This window comes from Electrophorus electricus, chromosome 7 (assembly GCF_013358815.1).
Source record: "Electrophorus electricus isolate fEleEle1 chromosome 7, fEleEle1.pri, whole genome shotgun sequence".
Taxonomy (NCBI): domain Eukaryota; kingdom Metazoa; phylum Chordata; class Actinopteri; order Gymnotiformes; family Gymnotidae; genus Electrophorus; species Electrophorus electricus.
In genome coordinates this window covers 23576053-23595695 of record NC_049541.1, presented here as the reverse complement: position 1 = coordinate 23595695, position 19643 = coordinate 23576053, and the positions used below count along the sequence as shown (strand labels likewise).

The 19643-nt window shown below is 42.1% G+C and overlaps 1 protein-coding gene across 6 annotated transcripts in view; it reads right to left on the bottom strand.

The window, feature by feature from the left end:
• Positions 1-19643, bottom strand: part of snap91a (synaptosome associated protein 91a) — a 45353-nt gene that overhangs the window by 15835 nt on the left and 9875 nt on the right. For 5 of the 6 annotated variants that reach the window (XM_035528129.1, XM_035528130.1, XM_035528133.1 and 2 more), the window contains exons 2-10: positions 16349-16491; positions 13571-13646; positions 13385-13487; positions 11416-11509; positions 10977-11088; positions 10708-10814; positions 10558-10599; positions 4355-4416; positions 267-272 (exon numbers count right to left, since the gene is read on the bottom strand). In XM_035528129.1, coding sequence (XP_035384022.1) covers positions 267-272; positions 4355-4416; positions 10558-10599; positions 10708-10814; positions 10977-11088; positions 11416-11509; positions 13385-13487; positions 13571-13646; positions 16349-16491 — 745 coding nt within the window. The remainder of the gene's footprint in view (positions 1-266; positions 273-4354; positions 4417-10557; positions 10600-10707; positions 10815-10976; positions 11089-11415; positions 11510-13384; positions 13488-13570; positions 13647-16348; positions 16492-19643) is intronic. The other variant, XM_035528132.1, reaches the window with a different exon arrangement.

Here is a 19643-nt window from a genome sequence, read left to right as displayed (position 1 = left end):
AATATAACAGGCTTGTTCTTTACCAATTCTACATAAGCACAAGCTTAACTTGTGCCTATATCCACACCAATTCTATAGATTTGCAGCAAACTCAGTTTCTTTATTCAAAAACTGAAAACCTGAAAAAAAAAACGGGAAAAAAGAGCTACATCTATAGAATTGCAAAGTGAACGTCATTATAACAATAAAAACAAAGGAATGAAATAAAGTAAATATACAATAATAATTGAACATATACATTCCAGTATGCATTCTATCATACTTACTCATCACTGTCAACACAAGACAAAGGAAGAAAGAATATTAATTGTACCCTTTTTTCCCCAATAATGTCTTAAATAAATTGGCCGAAATAATAAAAATGTTAAAAATAACGATGTTGTTTAGACACAAATAGTAGTAATATACTGCAGGGACAGACCTATTCAAATGTCACTTTACATTTTTAGTTAGGCTTAGTAACTCTGAAATAGCAACTATCCTCCCGAGCACCTTAACCTCAGCAACACCCAGGACCCCTAATCTAACCTCAGCAACACCCAGGACCCCTAATCTAACCTCAGCAACACCCAGGACCCCTAATTTAACCTCAGCAACACCCAGGACCCCTAATCTAACCTCAGCAACACCCAGGACCCCTAATCTAACCTCAGCAACACCCAGGACCCCTAATCTAACCTCAGCAACACCCAGGACCCCTAATCTAACCTCAGCAACACCCAGGACCCCTAATCTAACCTCAGCAACACCCAGGACCCCTAATCTAACCTCAGCAACACCCAGGACCCCTAATCTAACCTCAGCAACACCCAGGACCCCTAATCTAACCTCAGCAACACCCAGGACCCCTAATCTAACCTCAGCAACACCCAGGACCCCTAATTTAACCTCAGCAACACCCAGGACCCCTAATTTAACCTCAGCAACACCCAGGACCCCTAATCTAACCTCAGCAACACCCAGGACCCCTAATCTAACCTCAGCAACACCCAGGACCCCTAATTTAACCTCAGCAACACCCAGGACCCCTAATCTAACCTCAGCAACACCCAGGACCCCTAATCTAACCTCAGCAACACCCAGGACCCCTAATCTAACCTCAGCAACACCCAGGACCCCTAATCTAACCTCAGCAACACCCAGGACCCCTAATCTAACCTCAGCAACACCCAGGACCCCTAATTTAACCTCAGCAACACCCAGGACCCCTAATCTAACCTCAGCAACACCCAGGACCCCTAATTTAACCTCAGCAACACCCAGGACCCCTAATTTAACCTCAGCAACACCCAGGACCCCTAATCTAACCTCAGCAACACCCAGGACCCCTAATCTAACCTCAGCAACACCCAGGACCCCTAATTTAACCTCAGCAACACCCAGGACCCCTAATTTAACCTCAGCAACACCCAGGACCCCTAATTTAACCTCAGCAACACCCAGGACCCCTAATCTAACCTCAGCAACACCCAGGACCCCTAATTTAACCTCAGCAACACCCAGGACCCCTAATCTAACCTCAGCAACACCCAGGACCCCTAATCTAACCTCAGCAACACCCAGGACCCCTAATTTAACCTCAGCAACACCCAGGACCCCTAATCTAACCTCAGCAACACCCAGGACCCCTAATCTAACCTCAGCAACACCCAGGACCCCTAATCTAACCTCAGCAACACCCAGGACCCCTAATCTAACCTCAGCAACACCCAGGACCCCTAATCTAACCTCAGCAACACCCAGGACCCCTAATCTAACCTCAGCAACACCCAGGACCCCTAATCTAACCTCAGCAACACCCAGGACCCCTAATCTAACCTCAGCAACACCCAGGACCCCTAATCTAACCTCAGCAACACCCAGGACCCCTAATCTAACCTCAGCAACACCCAGGACCCCTAATCTAACCTCAGCAACACCCAGGACCCCTAATCTAACCTCAGCAACACCCAGGACCCCTAATCTAACCTCAGCAACACCCAGGACCCCTAATTTAACCTCAGCAACACCCAGGACCCCTAATCTAACCTCAGCAACACCCAGGACCCCTAATCTAACCTCAGCAACACCCAGGACCCCTAATTTAACCTCAGCAACACCCAGGACCCCTAATCTAACCTCAGCAACACCCAGGACCCCTAATCTAACCTCAGCAACACCCAGGACCCCTAATTTAACCTCAGCAACACCCAGGACCCCTAATTTAACCTCAGCAACACCCAGGACCCCTAATCTAACCTCAGCAACACCCAGGACCCCTAATCTAACCTCAGCAACACCCAGGACCCCTAATTTAACCTCAGCAACACCCAGGACCCCTAATCTAACCTCAGCAACACCCAGGACCCCTAATCTAACCTCAGCAACACCCAGGACCCCTAATTTAACCTCAGCAACACCCAGGACCCCTAATCTAACCTCAGCAACACCCAGGACCCCTAATCTAACCTCAGCAACACCCAGGACCCCTAATCTAACCTCAGCAACACCCAGGACCCCTAATTTAACCTCAGCAACACCCAGGACCCCTAATCTAACCTCAGCAACACCCAGGACCCCTAATCTAACCTCAGCAACACCCAGGACCCCTAATCTAACCTCAGCAACACCCAGGACCCCTAATCTAACCTCAGCAACACCCAGGACCCCTAATCTAACCTCAGCAACACCCAGGACCCCTAATCTAACCTCAGCAACACCCAGGACCCCTAATCTAACCTCAGCAACACCCAGGACCCCTAATCTAACCTCAGCAACACCCAGGACCCCTAATCTAACCTCAGCAACACCCAGGACCCCTAATCTAACCTCAGCAACACCCAGGACCCCTAATCTAACCTCAGCAACACCCAGGACCCCTAATCTAACCTCAGCAACACCCAGGACCCCTAATTTAACCTCAGCAACACCCAGGACCCCTAATCTAACCTCAGCAACACCCAGGACCCCTAATCTAACCTCAGCAACACCCAGGACCCCTAATTTAACCTCAGCAACACCCAGGACCCCTAATCTAACCTCAGCAACACCCAGGACCCCTAATCTAACCTCAGCAACACCCAGGACCCCTAATCTAACCTCAGCAACACCCAGGACCCCTAATTTAACCTCAGCAACACCCAGGACCCCTAATCTAACCTCAGCAACACCCAGGACCCCTAATCTAACCTCAGCAACACCCAGGACCCCTAATTTAACCTCAGCAACACCCAGGACCCCTAATCTAACCTCAGCAACACCCAGGACCCCTAATTTAACCTCAGCAACACCCAGGACCCCTAATCTAACCTCAGCAACACCCAGGACCCCTAATCTAACCTCAGCAACACCCAGGACCCCTAATCTAACCTCAGCAACACCCAGGACCCCTAATCTAACCTCAGCAACACCCAGGACCCCTAATCTAACCTCAGCAACACCCAGGACCCCTAATCTAACCTCAGCAACACCCAGGACCCCTAATCTAACCTCAGCAACACCCAGGACCCCTAATCTAACCTCACCAACACCCAGGACCCCTAATTTAACCTCAGCAACACCCAGGACCCCTAATCTAACCTCAGCAACACCCAGGACCCCTAATCTAACCTCAGCAACACCCAGGACCCCTAATCTAACCTCAGCAACACCCAGGACCCCTAATTTAACCTCAGCAACACCCAGGACCCCTAATCTAACCTCAGCAACACCCAGGACCCCTAATCTAACCTCACCAACACCCAGGACCCCTAATTTAACCTCAGCAACACCCAGGACCCCTAATCTAACCTCAGCAACACCCAGGACCCCTAATCTAACCTCAGCAACACCCAGGACCCCTAATCTAACCTCAGCAACACCCAGGACCCCTAATCTAACCTCAGCAACACCCAGGACCCCTAATCTAACCTCAGCAACACCCAGGACCCCTAATCTAACCTCAGCAACACCCAGGACCCCTAATTTAACCTCAGCAACACCCAGGACCCCTAATCTAACCTCAGCAACACCCAGGACCCCTAATCTAACCTCAGCAACACCCAGGACCCCTAATCTAACCTCAGCAACACCCAGGACCCCTAATCTAACCTCAGCAACACCCAGGACCCCTAATCTAACCTCAGCAACACCCAGGACCCCTAATTTAACCTCAGCAACACCCAGGACCCCTAATCTAACCTCAGCAACACCCAGGACCCCTAATCTAACCTCAGCAACACCCAGGACCCCTAATCTAACCTCAGCAACACCCAGGACCCCTAATCTAACCTCAGCAACACCCAGGACCCCTAATTTCAAGCCCACACACCCGCCTCTATACCCTACACTCAGCACCGCCCGGCTCCCCCTAAACCCCACATCCAGCAGCACTTACCCCCTCTTCCCCTCCAGGGTGTTCAGATGCGTCTCCAGAGACTCTAGCAGACTCTCCGGGGCCTAGAAATGCACCAGACACAGCCACGTTGAGACAAGAAGCTAAAGTCACCCAGCTGTGCAACTGCACAGGTGTGAGGGAGGATATGTGCAGTGAAGAGGGACAGCTAAGGGAAAAGGCAAATGAGTTTCATCATCTAGTGGAGGAATGATAAGAAAAGCAATTAAGCATCTGAAAACTAATATTTTTGTGCATAACATTTCAAAGGTGATGCCAGTCAGCAGTCAAAGAACTGCAAAACATTAAAAAGCAATTAAGCAAATATTAAGCAGATATTATATAATTACCATGTGATATGAGCTGTAAAATAGCTGCCCATCTTAGAGTTGCATAAAATATCTGTTCAATATATTAATTGCCGATAAGGATCATTTAAAATGTATTATTAGTTCGATATTAGAATTGCGGTCTATAATTACAACTGATAATTTTCATCTATCCAACAGATTTAAGCCTTCTGTTTAATTTAGACCTTGTTTGTACATTATTATAGTTATGACAAAAATGCTAATATCACAGATAGTTATTTTTCTTTTTTTAAGTGCAATCCATTTTTATAATTATCACACGAGATTTGATGTTGTCTATTTTATTTTGATGTTTACTCATTAAGCAAAATATCTGGTGACCAAAAAAAGTGCTTAACATTTGAGAAAGTTTAGAAACAAAATGGAATTTTTGAAACTATCTTTGATGTCTGATTTACTTATTACATTAAAACATTTAAGAGTTTAACATAGTTAAATTGTTAATTGTAGTTCTTGCTTTAAATGCATAAAAGTAAAATATTCAGTGTCAGTATCAGCCAAAATGATCGATTATTTTGTGGGCCCAAAAAATTAAATGTTGGTGTATCCCCCGTGTGTGTAAATGTTTTGCACCGATCTGCTGAACGTTTCCCATACTTTTGGCAAGCATTTTACAATGCATTGCAGCATGCTCAACACAATCAGGCACAATACAGACAAAAAGCATCTCATTGGTTGCATTGGTCACATGACATGTTTAACCTGTACACAAGACTAAAAACTTCTAGGCCATTTATTTTAAAATATTTATTCCGTCTGCAGGCCAGAAAATTATTCAACAAGTGAATTTCAGTGGAATGCACTTTTATCAGTAATACTAATGTTCTACAAACCTGAATTAGCACTGTGAAAATGTCAACCACTAGAATACATATAATAGCTCCTGATACTTGTCTTCTTAAGAGTCTCTATTTGTGCAATGTTTTGTATTATTTACATAAAAAAAGCTTATGTGTGTGGTTTATACCTAAAGAAAGACAGGCTTCATTCCACGTAAAGGCTAACAACAGTTCCACTAGGGTCCTACTGGGAGGTGCCTGGAATGCTACCTGTGCATAACCAAGGCCAACCAAGGTCTGTAATTGCCTTCATTAGTCCAGTCTCTCTACACAGACACACACACAGACACACACACACACATACACACACAGACACAGACACATACACACACACCCTCCACACACACACACAGACACAGACACACAGACACAGACACAGACACAGACACACACACACACACCCCAATTTGGAGGGCAATAGGTTCATTACTTTGTGCTGATAAACATGACATTTCCACATTATTGCACACAAACAGCCATGCATGAATGGAATCCTGGTAAATTTAAATTCTAGTGTCACATTTAACATCATATTTAAACAACCAACTCTACAGAGTGAACCTAACCATGCGTATCCAGTTTACACAGAAGACCTTATTCACAATGATACAATGGCTAAAGACCCAGAGCTCAGAGTGCTCTATACAGAACAGTTTTTCCCACTATTGAATACTAATAGCATAAGCATGATTATACTAGAAATGAACACTAACTAGGCCTTCCATAATTGTATGTCGCTTTATATAAAATCATCAGGTAAATGTAACAGGTGTTGAACTGCGTGGCATCTCTAAGCACTAAACTGGAAGCTTCTTTTGACTACAGTAATGCACCAGAACTTGACTGTAATACAAGTAATAGCAATTTGCATACAGTAATAAAGTGACAACTTATTGAGGAATAAATACAATCATAATAATCATCATTGTTTTATTTATATAGTGCCTTCCTGACGCCCAAGACCACTTGACAAAGCGTCATTTTAGAGACAATAAGGAGAATATTGTATGAAGTGGAATATTTTAAACTGAGATATGACAGATGACCGATGGGAGTCTGGAGAGATCGGGGTTATGCATCCCAAAGTTTAGGCATCAAGGCACTGAAAGATCCGACACCCAAAGAGAACAATCTGCTGTTTGACACCTCCAGGAGTCTCTTGTCCAAGAACCTAAGGGTGCATGCAAAGGTGGAGTAGTAAACTGGAACAAGACCAGGAAGGGCTTTGAATCCAATAAAGGTTAACTTAAACTGAAAACGAGGAGAGTCCAGTACTTAATTTGTTACGGATCTTGTTGGCACAAGATCCAGTGCCACTCATTTGAAGTGCCTGCGTTCCAGAACTTATTTATGTGGATCCAGCACCTTTGTGGTGTTTTTGTGGTTTGTCCGTTTGTTTAATAAAATAAAATAAAAATAAGTAATAATAATAATAACACATTTTATTAAATGACGTTTATTTGTGTGTAACCACCTTTAAAAAAACCAACTGGCTCATTTTCATTTATAACTGCAATCCTAGTGTAATCAGGTAATTAGTCATGAATTCTGTGCTCGTGCATCAGAAGGACAGGTGTGGAAATTCTGAAAAAAGAAATCCAGACAACTGACGTTCCTGTCTTTTCTTAAGGAAGTAAGCAAAAGTGCCAGAACAAGACTGATTGCAAACCCTTATTGTACTGCAGTCATTACATTGACACTGCGTCCATTTTGAACGCTATTAGGTGGAGCATTTGGGGCACAGTGTCACATTTATACATTCTGGGACATGTTCCCTCCCTGCCCACTTGCTGGATTACCACATCCATGGTGTTACCTCATATTTGATAAAATATGCACTGGGAGAGATTGATAACAAACGTAGTGATAAAGCTGGGAGTCAGATGTGATCACCTAGCACGTGTTAGTACTCTACCAGATCAGTGTTTAATGTTTGGAAGTTTGTTCGGTGATTTAGCAGGCAGACCAGTAAAGATAATTACAGCTGTCAGTGTGAGAGCTGAAGATAGCAAGGATTAGAGTTTCAGCATCTTTCATGTTGAGAAACTGGTGAACACAGGCAAGGTGAAAGTAGCTGAAAAGGGCAGATTTAATTGCAGATGTAATATGAGGTTCACGTGAGAATGTAGAGTCAAGTATAGCCTCACCTTCAGTAACAGAATCTGAAGAGTCAGCATGTTTGGAATTTGGGGCCTACTAGCAATACTTGATTTTTTTATTTTGTGTGTGTGCGCTCTTAACTGTGGAAGTTGTGTGATCTCTACCATTCTACAACAGTGCCAGCCATATCTCTGGGGACACAGCGCCATACAGTATCAAAAGCTATACTTGAACCCTTTGGTGCATTTCCTTGTTGCTCTATCGGTGGTGTGACTGTCAGCAGGGTTTTAAAAAGCTGACAAAGACATAAGACAGTGACTTGTTTAAGATAACACACTCCAAGTCTAATAGAGATTTATACACTATTTGGACAAAAATATGTGCACACCTCTCATAATTATTGAGTTTAGGTGTTTCAGGCACACCCATTGCTAACAGGTGTATCAAACAAGTAACCATGCAATCTCTACAGACCAATGCTAGCAGTAGAATGGGTTGCAATGAAGACCTCTGTGACTTTTAAATGTAGCGGTACCATAGGACACCACCTTTGCCACAAGTCAATTCATGAAATTTCTGCCCTGCTTGATCTGCTCCAGTCAACTGTAACTGCTATGATTGTTTCTAGGAACAACTGCTGTAGACCACCCAAACTCACAGAGTGGAGCTGCGCAGCGCTGAATCGTTCATCCTTCCAAATCAGCACAAGAGCTATGCTTCAGGGGCTTCCTGAAATGGGTTCTATGGCCAAGCAGCTGCACATAAGCCTAAGATCGATATGTGCAACGGCAAGCTTCGGTTGCAGTGGTGTAAAGCACACCTCCACTGGACTCTGCAGGCCACGGCAGGGCACTTCTCTGGAGTGATTAACTTAAATCCAATTTCTAATGGATTTGCATAGTGCTTTTTACAACACATGTCAGTCACAAAGCAGCTTTTACAGAAACCAGCTTGGCAGAGAATCCGGTCTCAGGCCCGTAATGAGCAAGCCAAGGCAAGACTGGCAAGGAGGAGTTCCTAAAGAGCTACAGGAAGAAACCTTCAGAAGGACAAAGGCTCAGAAGGGGAACCCATCATCCTCCGGCTGACGTCAGATGAATCACGCTTCACTATCTGGAGGTCTGATGGATGAATTAGATTTTGGCAGATCCAAGGGGAACACCACCTAGCGTTACACACAGTGTCAGACGTAAGATGTGGATAAAAGGAAAGGGCCTTTTAGGTGGCTATTTTAAGGTTTGGGCTAGGCCAGTGAATTTCAGTGAAATGTAAGCCAAAGCACACAGACACATTAGAGAACTATATGCTTCCAACTCTGCAGCATCAGTTTAGTTCCAGCATTACTCTGTCTCTATGCATAAAGCAAGATCCATAAAGAGATTGGTGTGAAGGATGTACAATGGCCTGCACACAGCACTAACATCACCCCATTGAACACCTTTGAACAGTAACATTTGCAAGCAAATTCCAATAATATATAATATTATGAATGTTTCTGGAATTGGATGTCCAACAAGCTCATATGGTCAAGGATTTGGTGGTCAGGTGTCCACATATGTTTGACCATAAAGTGTAGATTCAAAATATGCCAAATCAGATTTTAAAAAACAAATGATAAAATCAAATGCTAGCAGCTCGCAGACCATATTTAACTATGCCCATGGAAAGAGTAACAAATTCACCATCCTAAAACACCTACATATAATAAGTACCACCTACAAGCAGTGAGCCTTATGTAATGATTGTGAATGACAATGTAGCAGGGCTGTTTCATGTGGGTCTTTTCAAAATGTAGGTATTGTAAATGTATTTTTAACATGTTACTCTTTTCATGTATTTTGACTATTTTACTGAATACATTTAAGACACTGTATTAGGTATTCAGCTATTAACACTTTCTCAAAATCTTACAGCCAGTCCAGATACTGTTTCATGTTCTTTGTGCAATTTCTCAGACTGAAGCTCCAGCCTGACACAAAATTTAAAATTAAAAGCCAAACATGCATTCAGAGCAAACCATCAAACCAAAACATTCATCAACAGAAGAAATAAATATCAACTCTCCACAGAGTTTCCATAACCTCAAAACAACACCATCTTTTCTTGGTAAATAAATTATGACAATTATTAATACAACACTTGGTATATTTATTTATTTAATATAAATTAAACTATATTAACTTTGCTCACACAAAGTTCAGACTTTTTCTAATTCTGAAAAGAAAAATGCTGAGATAAGTATGTGTTAAAGTGTTTCAATGATTGTGGAAACTCTGAGTGAATTTCATTTTTTACTGCTCAGTGTGAACATTGGGTTTAATGCAGCCATCCTAGGCCTGATCTGAGCCATGGGGTATCCCTGCAAGCACTGCTTCTCTGCCTGTAACCCTACCGCAACATCCACATTCATCTGGAAAGACAGAGCCTCTGTGCAGTCTGTTTCAGTAGCACTGATGGATCTGCACGTTTCTCCATAGCTGTAAGCACTACACTCTACACACACTCTCAGCCTGTATGATCAACTTGCACCTCTGCAACAAGACAACAGGGCACAGAGACTATCACTCATGAAAGCAGCTGCCACCACTGGCTGCACGGATGAAGAGATGAATCCTTGGAACATGTCCCTTTCCGAAGAATGAATAATTATGATGATCTGGCGACTCAGTAAATCGATATCTGTGATTGGCCAGGGCAGTGGCTCAGTTTTGAGGAAAGGGAGAGGCAGTACCATTTAAGGGAAATTGAGTTGTCTGAAATTTCTTGGCTAACGCTGCAACACATGCAAAACCATGGTAAAAGCTCTCACATGCTATATTAGTAGCTATATGGAGAAAGTTCATCACCTTTGGTGACTAGAGCATGAAAATTAGAAAACAAAATTTAAACAGCTTACCTGGGTAAGTTCTGGAATATCGTTTTTGTCTATTCCGACTTGCTGTTAAGAGAAAACAATGTTGTCATTTAAATGTTTTTTCCACTGATGAACAAAAGAAGAAGGAAAAAAATAAAATCCACAGAAGAAAAGTTTGATGTTAGATGTTACCTCAGCAATTTTTAGGAACTCTGAAACTCTGGTCATTCGCGTCAGGAATCTTTTGTAGATTTCCAAAGCATCTTTGCATTGCCCTTTCTTCATCTGGAAAAATTTCTCTAAAGTAATTGAACCAACAAGTAAACAATGTTAAGCATTTCAAGTGAGCTGTGTTTCAGCTTTAAACTAGTACATCTAGACTTTTGACAATGTCATTTATAGACCACTGATCCAGCACACTTATATGAAAATCTAATAATGAAGGAGCTAGACAGCCTTGCCTAATAAATTAATAATTCCATCATTGTAACAGGCATATAGCTTGATCAAATCCTTGAACATCAGTAGAAATGCTGCATTGATCACCCCATTGACAAGGTCATTCGGATGGACCTGGGAAATAGAAATCACAGGAAAACAAAAATTTACAATAAAGATTAAAAATTGCATTAGACAAGGTTACCCTGTCATAAACGCGCATAAGATGGCTGATGTAAATTTCATTTTATTTATGTTTTAATGTTGTGCATTACATAGATTATTTATAATAATCAACAATTTCCACAGTATTGCTCCTGTCTAATCTTGCTCTCGCAGAAATGCTACCTCGAAAGGGATCTATTTATGTTGATGTACTCAGTTATGTTTATTGTTTTAAATTTGAACTGAATGTCAGGAAATCAATTCATGATGTGTTATAATTAAATAAGACAATCTCACGTCAAACTCCAGCAGGGCATCGATCTGACTTTGCAGGGTTGGCATGGCTTTCAAAAGCTTATCTGTAGTCATCGTTCTCATGACACCGTCAGCTCTGAGATACAAATACACAAACGTGGGCACACACAATTATATTTTCTCTGTCAGGAGGTCGGGTCAAACAAATGTCCGTATGTATGTATATGTGTAACCACCTACAACAAAATATCGAAAATATATTAAAGCAACCATCCACACAAACACCCACAAACACCCACACTAATGCACATATGCCTACAGGCATGCACATAGTTTTATATTTATGGAAGCAAATTAAAATATTTCTATGCCCAAACCACACAAAAACAGCAAATACACACATAATAAAGTGTACAGTTAGCCATTCTTACAAGGCTAACTCAATTATCAACAGACATATAAAAGATTCGCAGGTTACCCTGAGATTATGATTAGGAATACAATCTCAGTCTTGTAAGAATGAAACACTATATCTGATTTGAGTGGGAGCTCTTTGCTTTGTAGCATGTAAAGTACATATAGCACTGAGAGCTCAGAAGCTCGTTTGATGCCAACTTCGAAAACGTGCCACCATTAAGAACTAAAAGACAGGCAAATAACTCTCATCTATTGGTTCAGTAACCATACATGCATACCAAAAAAAAACATAAGAAAGTTGGAATGTAAATGGTGTCTGCCTAAACTATAAATATTCCACTTTTGGAAAGATTTACACACTAAAAAAGTGCACTTACTACAGCACATTTTAAACAACAAACTTTAAACTAATACACAAAAAACTGAAATACCGCATCTAACGCCCCTGTAAATCTGCGACGACTCCTGTCTTCAAAAACTCTGAGTAGCAATAATTAGGACTCTTATTAAAAGAAATAAACTAATCTTGACCCATGTTAACTGTCAAATTGTAGACCCATTTGAAATATATATATATATATATATATATATATATATATATATATATATATATATATATATAAAAAATCAGTAGGGCCACATCAGGGTACGGAGACAGCTTTAGTAAAGATTGTAAATGATTTACTATCCTCTGTATGCATCATTGCTGGTTTTGGTTGATCTCAGTGCAGTATTTGACACAATAGATAACACTACCCTACTAGACAGGCTAGAAAACTTTAATGGGGGCCTTTTCTTAAAATTCTACCCCACAAACTTCTATTCGTTTATAAATAGTGAGGCGTCCTTCCACGGTAAAGTCAAGACAAGACAAGGTAAGTTTATTTGTATAGCACTTTTCATACATAGTAGCAATTCAAAGTGCTTCCCATAGATATAGAGGAATTGAAATAACATTAAATAACATCCTGTGATCTATAACCACATGAAAGTCTTTGCCAAGAAAGAAGACAAATTGAATTTATTTAAATTAAATAGTTAATTTCAACAGAAAATAAAAACACATTTAATTTAATAAAAAAGTAGATTTAATGAAAAGAATTGTACAAGTTAATTTAACTGTACACAAGTTAATTTATTAATTAAAATGTCATATTTAATAAAATATATAAAGTTCATAGACTCAAAGCTGCACTACAGCAGTGCAAAACTGTCCCCGAGACTCATTGTCCCCGAGGTAAAATTAAAAATAGATCAAATAGTTGCGCTTTTAGAGTTGACCTTAGGTATGATGAACTGCTCTTACTGATTTCTGCATTTGTGAATGTCAGACACGTATACTGCAGATTGCCTGGAACACCCCCACCCTTTCCACAGTAGCCCACCCAAGAAAAGACGGATAAAAATAATAATTGCGTTAGGCTTCGCATAGCGCGCAGAAATCTGCCTTCCTCTCAGTGCTGATGTTCGTTGTGCTGTTGCCTTCCCAGCATCCCTCTGGAGCCTGTTCCCCCATGCTCTGCGCTCCAGTGAGCTCAGCGCAGCTCTCCAGAGCGCTGAGGCACTGCGAGAGGAAACTGCCTGCAGCACTTACCCTTTTTTCACTCTGCCAAAGTCGAACGCCATCTGTCTGTAGGCAAAGGCCTTCTCATTCAAATACCTGCTGTAGCGCCTGATGAAGGTGGACATGTCATAGCCTGAAACAAGCAGGAAAAGAAGTGCCAGAAGATCATAATCTGAGATGCGAAGCTGCTAAAACTAAACATGTAACACCACCCACCATGGGAGCCAGTCTTGTCCAAAAAGTTGCTGAGGTTGAAAAGGGTGTTCCGGGAGGCAAGAAACTGGATGAATCTCTAAAAGGAACAAACCGCAAAATACATTTAGCATCAGTGATACTGATAAAGACATCTTGTCATTTAGATAACTTAACTGTACTTGTATTTGTCAAAGTATTCAGGAATTGTATTGGAAACTATTCAGGAATCATATTAATTGGCAGGCAAACAGAACCATGTCACTGCTAAGAATAAAACGATCTGAAAATATACATGCAGCTTCTCCAAGCCATCTTCTCCTGTCTAGGAACCACCTCAAGGTGGAAATACAACACTTGCCATCTTGGATTTGGATTTTTTGTGAAGAACAGTAATTTAATTTCAGTCTAGCTAAACAGAAACTTATTTGACTATGCAGTGTAAATGCATGTGGTTAAAGTAGACAAGTCCAGATACAACCAGCATGAGACAAGCAAGAGTGCATGGGGTAAAGTGTGCTAGAGTATTAACAACCCTCGTTTGTGCATGAGCAACCACATTAGAACTCAGACTGAAGCGCAGAATGAAAACGAGAACCAAATACAAAATGGCAGGATGCCAGCACTTATTTACATCACTCTGTTAGGGCACACACATACACATGGACATATACTTTTGATGTTTTGTATAATACAAAAAGAGGTGTGTGAGGAAGTCTCTCTCTCTCTCTCTCTCTCTCTCTCTCTCATGTATTTTGAGTGCTTCATTTCATTGTCTTCTCTTCCGCAACTCTCCATCTGCCAGCTCATCTCCACTCCCACCATTCCTTTGTCTCTACCCCTTTGCCACCCCTCCATGGAAAATGGCCATGGCTCAGTCCTTACAGAAAGGGAGGCTGGGAGAAGGCCAAGATGAGGGGGAAGCGAAACTCATCCCAGCCATAAAGTCTGGCCCAAATACGGCTTCACCACTAAACTTAACTGACTCTTGGCACCAAACTGGGACATGCTAAAGTGGTGACACTTGCTCAACTTCCATCCATTTTTATTGAGTCACATCTGGGTCACTATCTTATAAGAAACACTGATGTTAAATTACCTTTATTTTCCTGTAAAGGTCAAAACTTATTCCACCGTTGTACTGAATATATGCAGCAGAATCTGCTTGGAAATTTAAATTAGAGGGAAGAAAATGTGCTCTTTACACATTCAGAGCATTCAGTGGTAGAGAAAAAGCCAACAAGCGGAGACCTTCTGAGACCTTCTGAGACCTTCTGATGTGCCCCTTTCCCCAGCTATAAAAGTTAGTGGAAACTGATGTGCTGGTGTGATCCAGGAGTGACTTGCCTAAGAGCCAAAAAGGGATCTGTGGCTCTCAAGAGTCCCTCCACAAATGCTACTCACACTTATATTACTAAGAGGATCTACAGAATAAACATCCCTCATCCCCCTTTTGTATTACCTGTGTTTATATATTTGCATGAACAGTGACATGGAGTTACATCCCCTGACAATATATATGAAATGGAGCTTCATGAAAAGACTTATATCCAACACGGTCTGTATAAGCAGTCCTCCTTACAACCAGTCAGTGTGCTCCTTGCCCTCCCTCAAATCATCTCAAAATTGGCTTTTCTACTGGTCACCCCTTGCAGGAGGAAGCCAGAACCTCAGGCCAGGATTCATCTGAATCTCCTCTGACCACTTACTCTTCTGATCTCTCTAGATTCAGTAAAGGGGCTATGTTCTCTTATCATAAATTGCTGGTGTGGCAACAGGTTTTAATCCCATACAAAAGCATAACCAATCATTGGTTTGAAAACCAATTTGTTAAAGTTAAGACCACCTGATTAAACAAATAAAGTCACTGCTGTGTAAAATGGCATCTATATAATGCAAAATTGCCTGGTTACAGAAAAAGTACAATGTAAAAAGTATAGTACAGTGTAACTATAAACTCATTAACTGGACATAACAAGGATACAGAACACAATTAACAGGAGTTTTAAAAACCATTTCAGTAATGCAATCACAAGCACAAACAGTTTTGAAAACTGTTTACCTGAGAGTTTATACATGACTAACATGCAATTTGTACATCCACAACTGCTGATCTCTAATAAAGAACTGGATGGCTGATATAATAGTAAACCTGAAAGTCAAGGCTACCGAACATTAACTAATGTTAACTTTCTAGCTGAGCTAGGGTGTACTGACAATAGGAAAAAACTAGATAAGATAAGGTTCATTCAAATTTTAGTTTTTAAGGTGAAATATATTTGTATTTAAGATACAATTACTGATCCCACATAGTATCAAAAAGCTTTTTTGGCATCCCCAAGTGTGTTTTCATTAGAAAGTTCAGAGAACTTCTCCAAAAATAGTAGCTAGCATAGCAATCTACCTAAAGTCAGAGATAAGCACAAAAGCAACTTGATCTTCTTGCATTTTCAACCATGTAAAATAAATAAATAAATAAAAGAATAAAACACATCCCACTGCTAAACTGATTACATGAACTTATAGTTTATGTCAGGTGGATTAGGCAGTTTTTAAAATAGGAGGGTTGGATGATTGATGTAGAAGAGAGAAAAAAAAAAAGGATTTATGACATGGTAACTACTACTTATTGCCACCATTATTACGAATTGGGCATGCTATTATTGCAGTGTTGTGCATCAGATTTTTACATCTTTAGGAATCCAGTTCTTTATTATAGGTCAGTGACCATAATGATCATATTCTAGATTTATGTGGATTCTAGAACCTTGTACACATCATTCCACTGGAAGAATCTCTCACCTCATTGCCATGGACCATGAGGTGATGCGTGGTGACCAAGGCCTTGAAGACCACGATCCAGCTGGCATTCCCTGCCCTCTCGAACAGAGTGTCGGCCATCTGCGGGATGTTCACGTTAGATTCCTGCGTTGCTTGGATCAAATCTACAAAAGGTGCACAACACAAGCAGAAGCCATTATCAGTCCTGTATGGTCACTCTGTTCTTTCCTTCCACAATACTTCCAAATGCGTCGCTTGGATCAAATCTAGAAAAGATGCATGCTGTTCAGAGTTCTGGTGGGCAAAAATGGACAAACTCACATGTATTGTGTCGGTACATCCTCCTCCCCTAAAAACAGCAGGGGAACAATATTTGGCTTTGTACCAGTCTGCCCACAAAAATTCCAGCAGCATAAAAGAAAATATTCACCATGTAATTTCTTTTCTTTTACACAATATGATTTCATGCTCAGTTCACATCCGATGAGAAGACCTTGGAGAAGGACAGCTAAACTGCTGCGAGTTTTTCCCAGCAATAAACATGGCTGCTCTGTTCTGTGATAGAGCTACAGTGCTAAAGCCCTTTTGGTCTGTTGCAGCTCTATGGTAGCACATCAAATGCATCATGATACTGGGGGTATTGCCGCCCACACAGACAGAGACAGCCTATTCCCAATGTCCTTAAACCACGCCCAAAGATGCACGGGGAGTGGAAAATGATGGTGTAGTTATTTTCCACTAGAAGACCAGATACAGCTGGACCAGCATGCAGAGAATGGAGCCTGTGAAAGATCTCTCATCAAACGAATCCTTCATCATCATCATCATCACTCTGCAACTTCCTCACCACAGCATCTTCACTTTTCCTTAAATATCCCTCCCTCTTGTCCAAGTTACAGTAGGTGTCACACAGAGAAGTGTTTCGTACCACACGGGGACCCCCTTCAGCTCTGCTGGGCCTCCATACATCTCATCACCTGGCTCATTATTATGCATTCAGTCTGGGAGAGGTTTTCCTGCCCCTAATCAGGGTGGCCACATGAGAGAGGGTGAGCAGGAAAGCCTCCAACATGTCCACTAAGGACAAGACGATAACACTATTAATTACCTACACAAGCTCAGCTATTACAGCTGAGCGAGCTAATTAAACCGCTACATGGGGATGTTGCTTATGTGACATCTGAAATTAATGAGGAACAATGTTTATTTATTATTTTTTTTAAGTATATCAGTTTATTTAAAACCTTAAACTGAAAAACTGATACTCAGACTGAAAAAAATCCAAAGGTAAAATTAAAATGAAAAAAACTTCAACATTAAACATGACTACTGCAAAGATAGATCCATGAAACGAACATTTGATGGTCTCATGGCAACATTTACAAATGTAGACCTTTTAGACCCCCCAAGTTCCTAGGTCCAACTCAGATGTAAAAGATGTACTTTAAAGCTTAGTGGCAATCAGACTGGGATTGAGTAAAGAGCTTTCTGTTCCTGAAGCCAGGCTATCTTTACACAATAACTTTGCTGGTCATTTGTCCTCCCTAGTGGTTTAGAAGCATCCTCAGTGCACACTGCCACCATTACTCTGCAATCACTCAGCTTCACCTCCATCGGGGACAGGGCTGACAGACAGAGGCTTTGTGTTGGCTCTGTGCATAACATGCTTTGTATTTCAGCCATATTATATAGCCAAAAAATTCTAAAGTATTTTTTAAAAAAGAAGATTTTCCCGAAAACCCTAAAAATTCTCATTCAGCTGTTCTGAATACAGTTTTAATGTAGCTTACAGTGCACGTGCACGCACACACACACACGATCAATTACAGCAGTAAGAAAGCGCCCCTGGGGGAGATAATGACTCAGCAACCCGTTTCACGCCCCCTGATCAGAGAGGCCCATGTCCACCCTCTCATAACATCACTGCAACTCGCAGGAAAAATGCTACACTGCACCCTTCAATGCTAGACTGTGCTCTACTGCAGAGCTAAGTCCCTCTTCAAACATAAAGCTCCATTAAGTATTAGCTCGGATACATGCTCTAATTTAGTGGTGATTTAGAGGTGATAGATTCTTGGTTTTAATAGACTGCCTATGTGGGACCTTCTATGCACACACACACATCATCATTGTAACACACATTTACAAGCAAGATGAGGAATGCAAATGCACATACAGACTAACACTCAAATACAGATGGAGTACTAGAACCTTCACATTCAGTGTGAGTAATTCTGACGAATAATCAAGACTGAATCACTGAGCCAGTCAGCCTCTAAAGAAAAGGCATGGGGAAGATGCACACACACACACAAACACGTTACGTAATCAGAGTTCCTAGGATGAGTGGCAGATCTCCTCCAGGGGGATTTGATAACGCAGGCAATGCCATCATGCAAATGCAACGGCAGCTGAGTGCCTATCGAGGAGCTGCAGGAGACAGGAGAAGCATGTGACCTTCACCCATTCCCTTGTTTCAATCGGAGCTGCTGGCAGATGTTGCCCAGGAGCCTCTGGCAGCAGCTGATAAGAAGGACGGCCTTTCCCCTGGGTGGGGAGCAAGGCCCGCTCGGGGTGGGGAGCGGGCCCCGCTCCTGGGGACTGCAGGCATCTCTCTGCCTAAGCAATCCTTACAGCAGCTCAACACGCAGACAACAAGGAGAAATTAAATGCGGTTGATTGAGCTGCTTTCAGCCTCTCCCCTGCTATTAGGCTCAGAGAGAGCACGCGGTTATACACAAGTGGCTGTAACACAACTAGTGAGGCACCAGCATAGCCCATTCCATTCCCTGTGCATGACAGGGCTGGGCACAGCCACTCCTGGAGAACGCTGCCCAGTTTAAAGCTTGCCATGCTAGTGCATTTCTTGATAAGTCAAGAGACACTGACGTGGGATCCAGCTGTCCCCAACTTTGTCCCCACCTACACTACAGTGACGCTGGATCCAGCTGTCTCCTCCTACACTACAGTGAAGCTGGATCCAGCTGTCTCCTCCTACACTACAGTGACGCTGGATCCAGCTGTCTCCTCCTACACTACAGTGAAGCTGGATCCAGCTGTCTCCTCCTACACTACAGTGACGCTGGATCCAGCTGTCTCCTCCTACACTACAGTGACGCTGGATCCAGCTGTCTCCTCCTACACTACAGTGACGCTGGATACAGCTATCCCCACCTACACTACAGTGACGCTAGATAAAGCTGTCTCCTCCTACACTACAGTGAAGCTGGATCCAGCTATCCCAACCTACACTACAGTGAAGCTGGATCCAGCTGTCTCCTCCTACACTACAGTGAAGCTGGATCCAGCTGTCTCC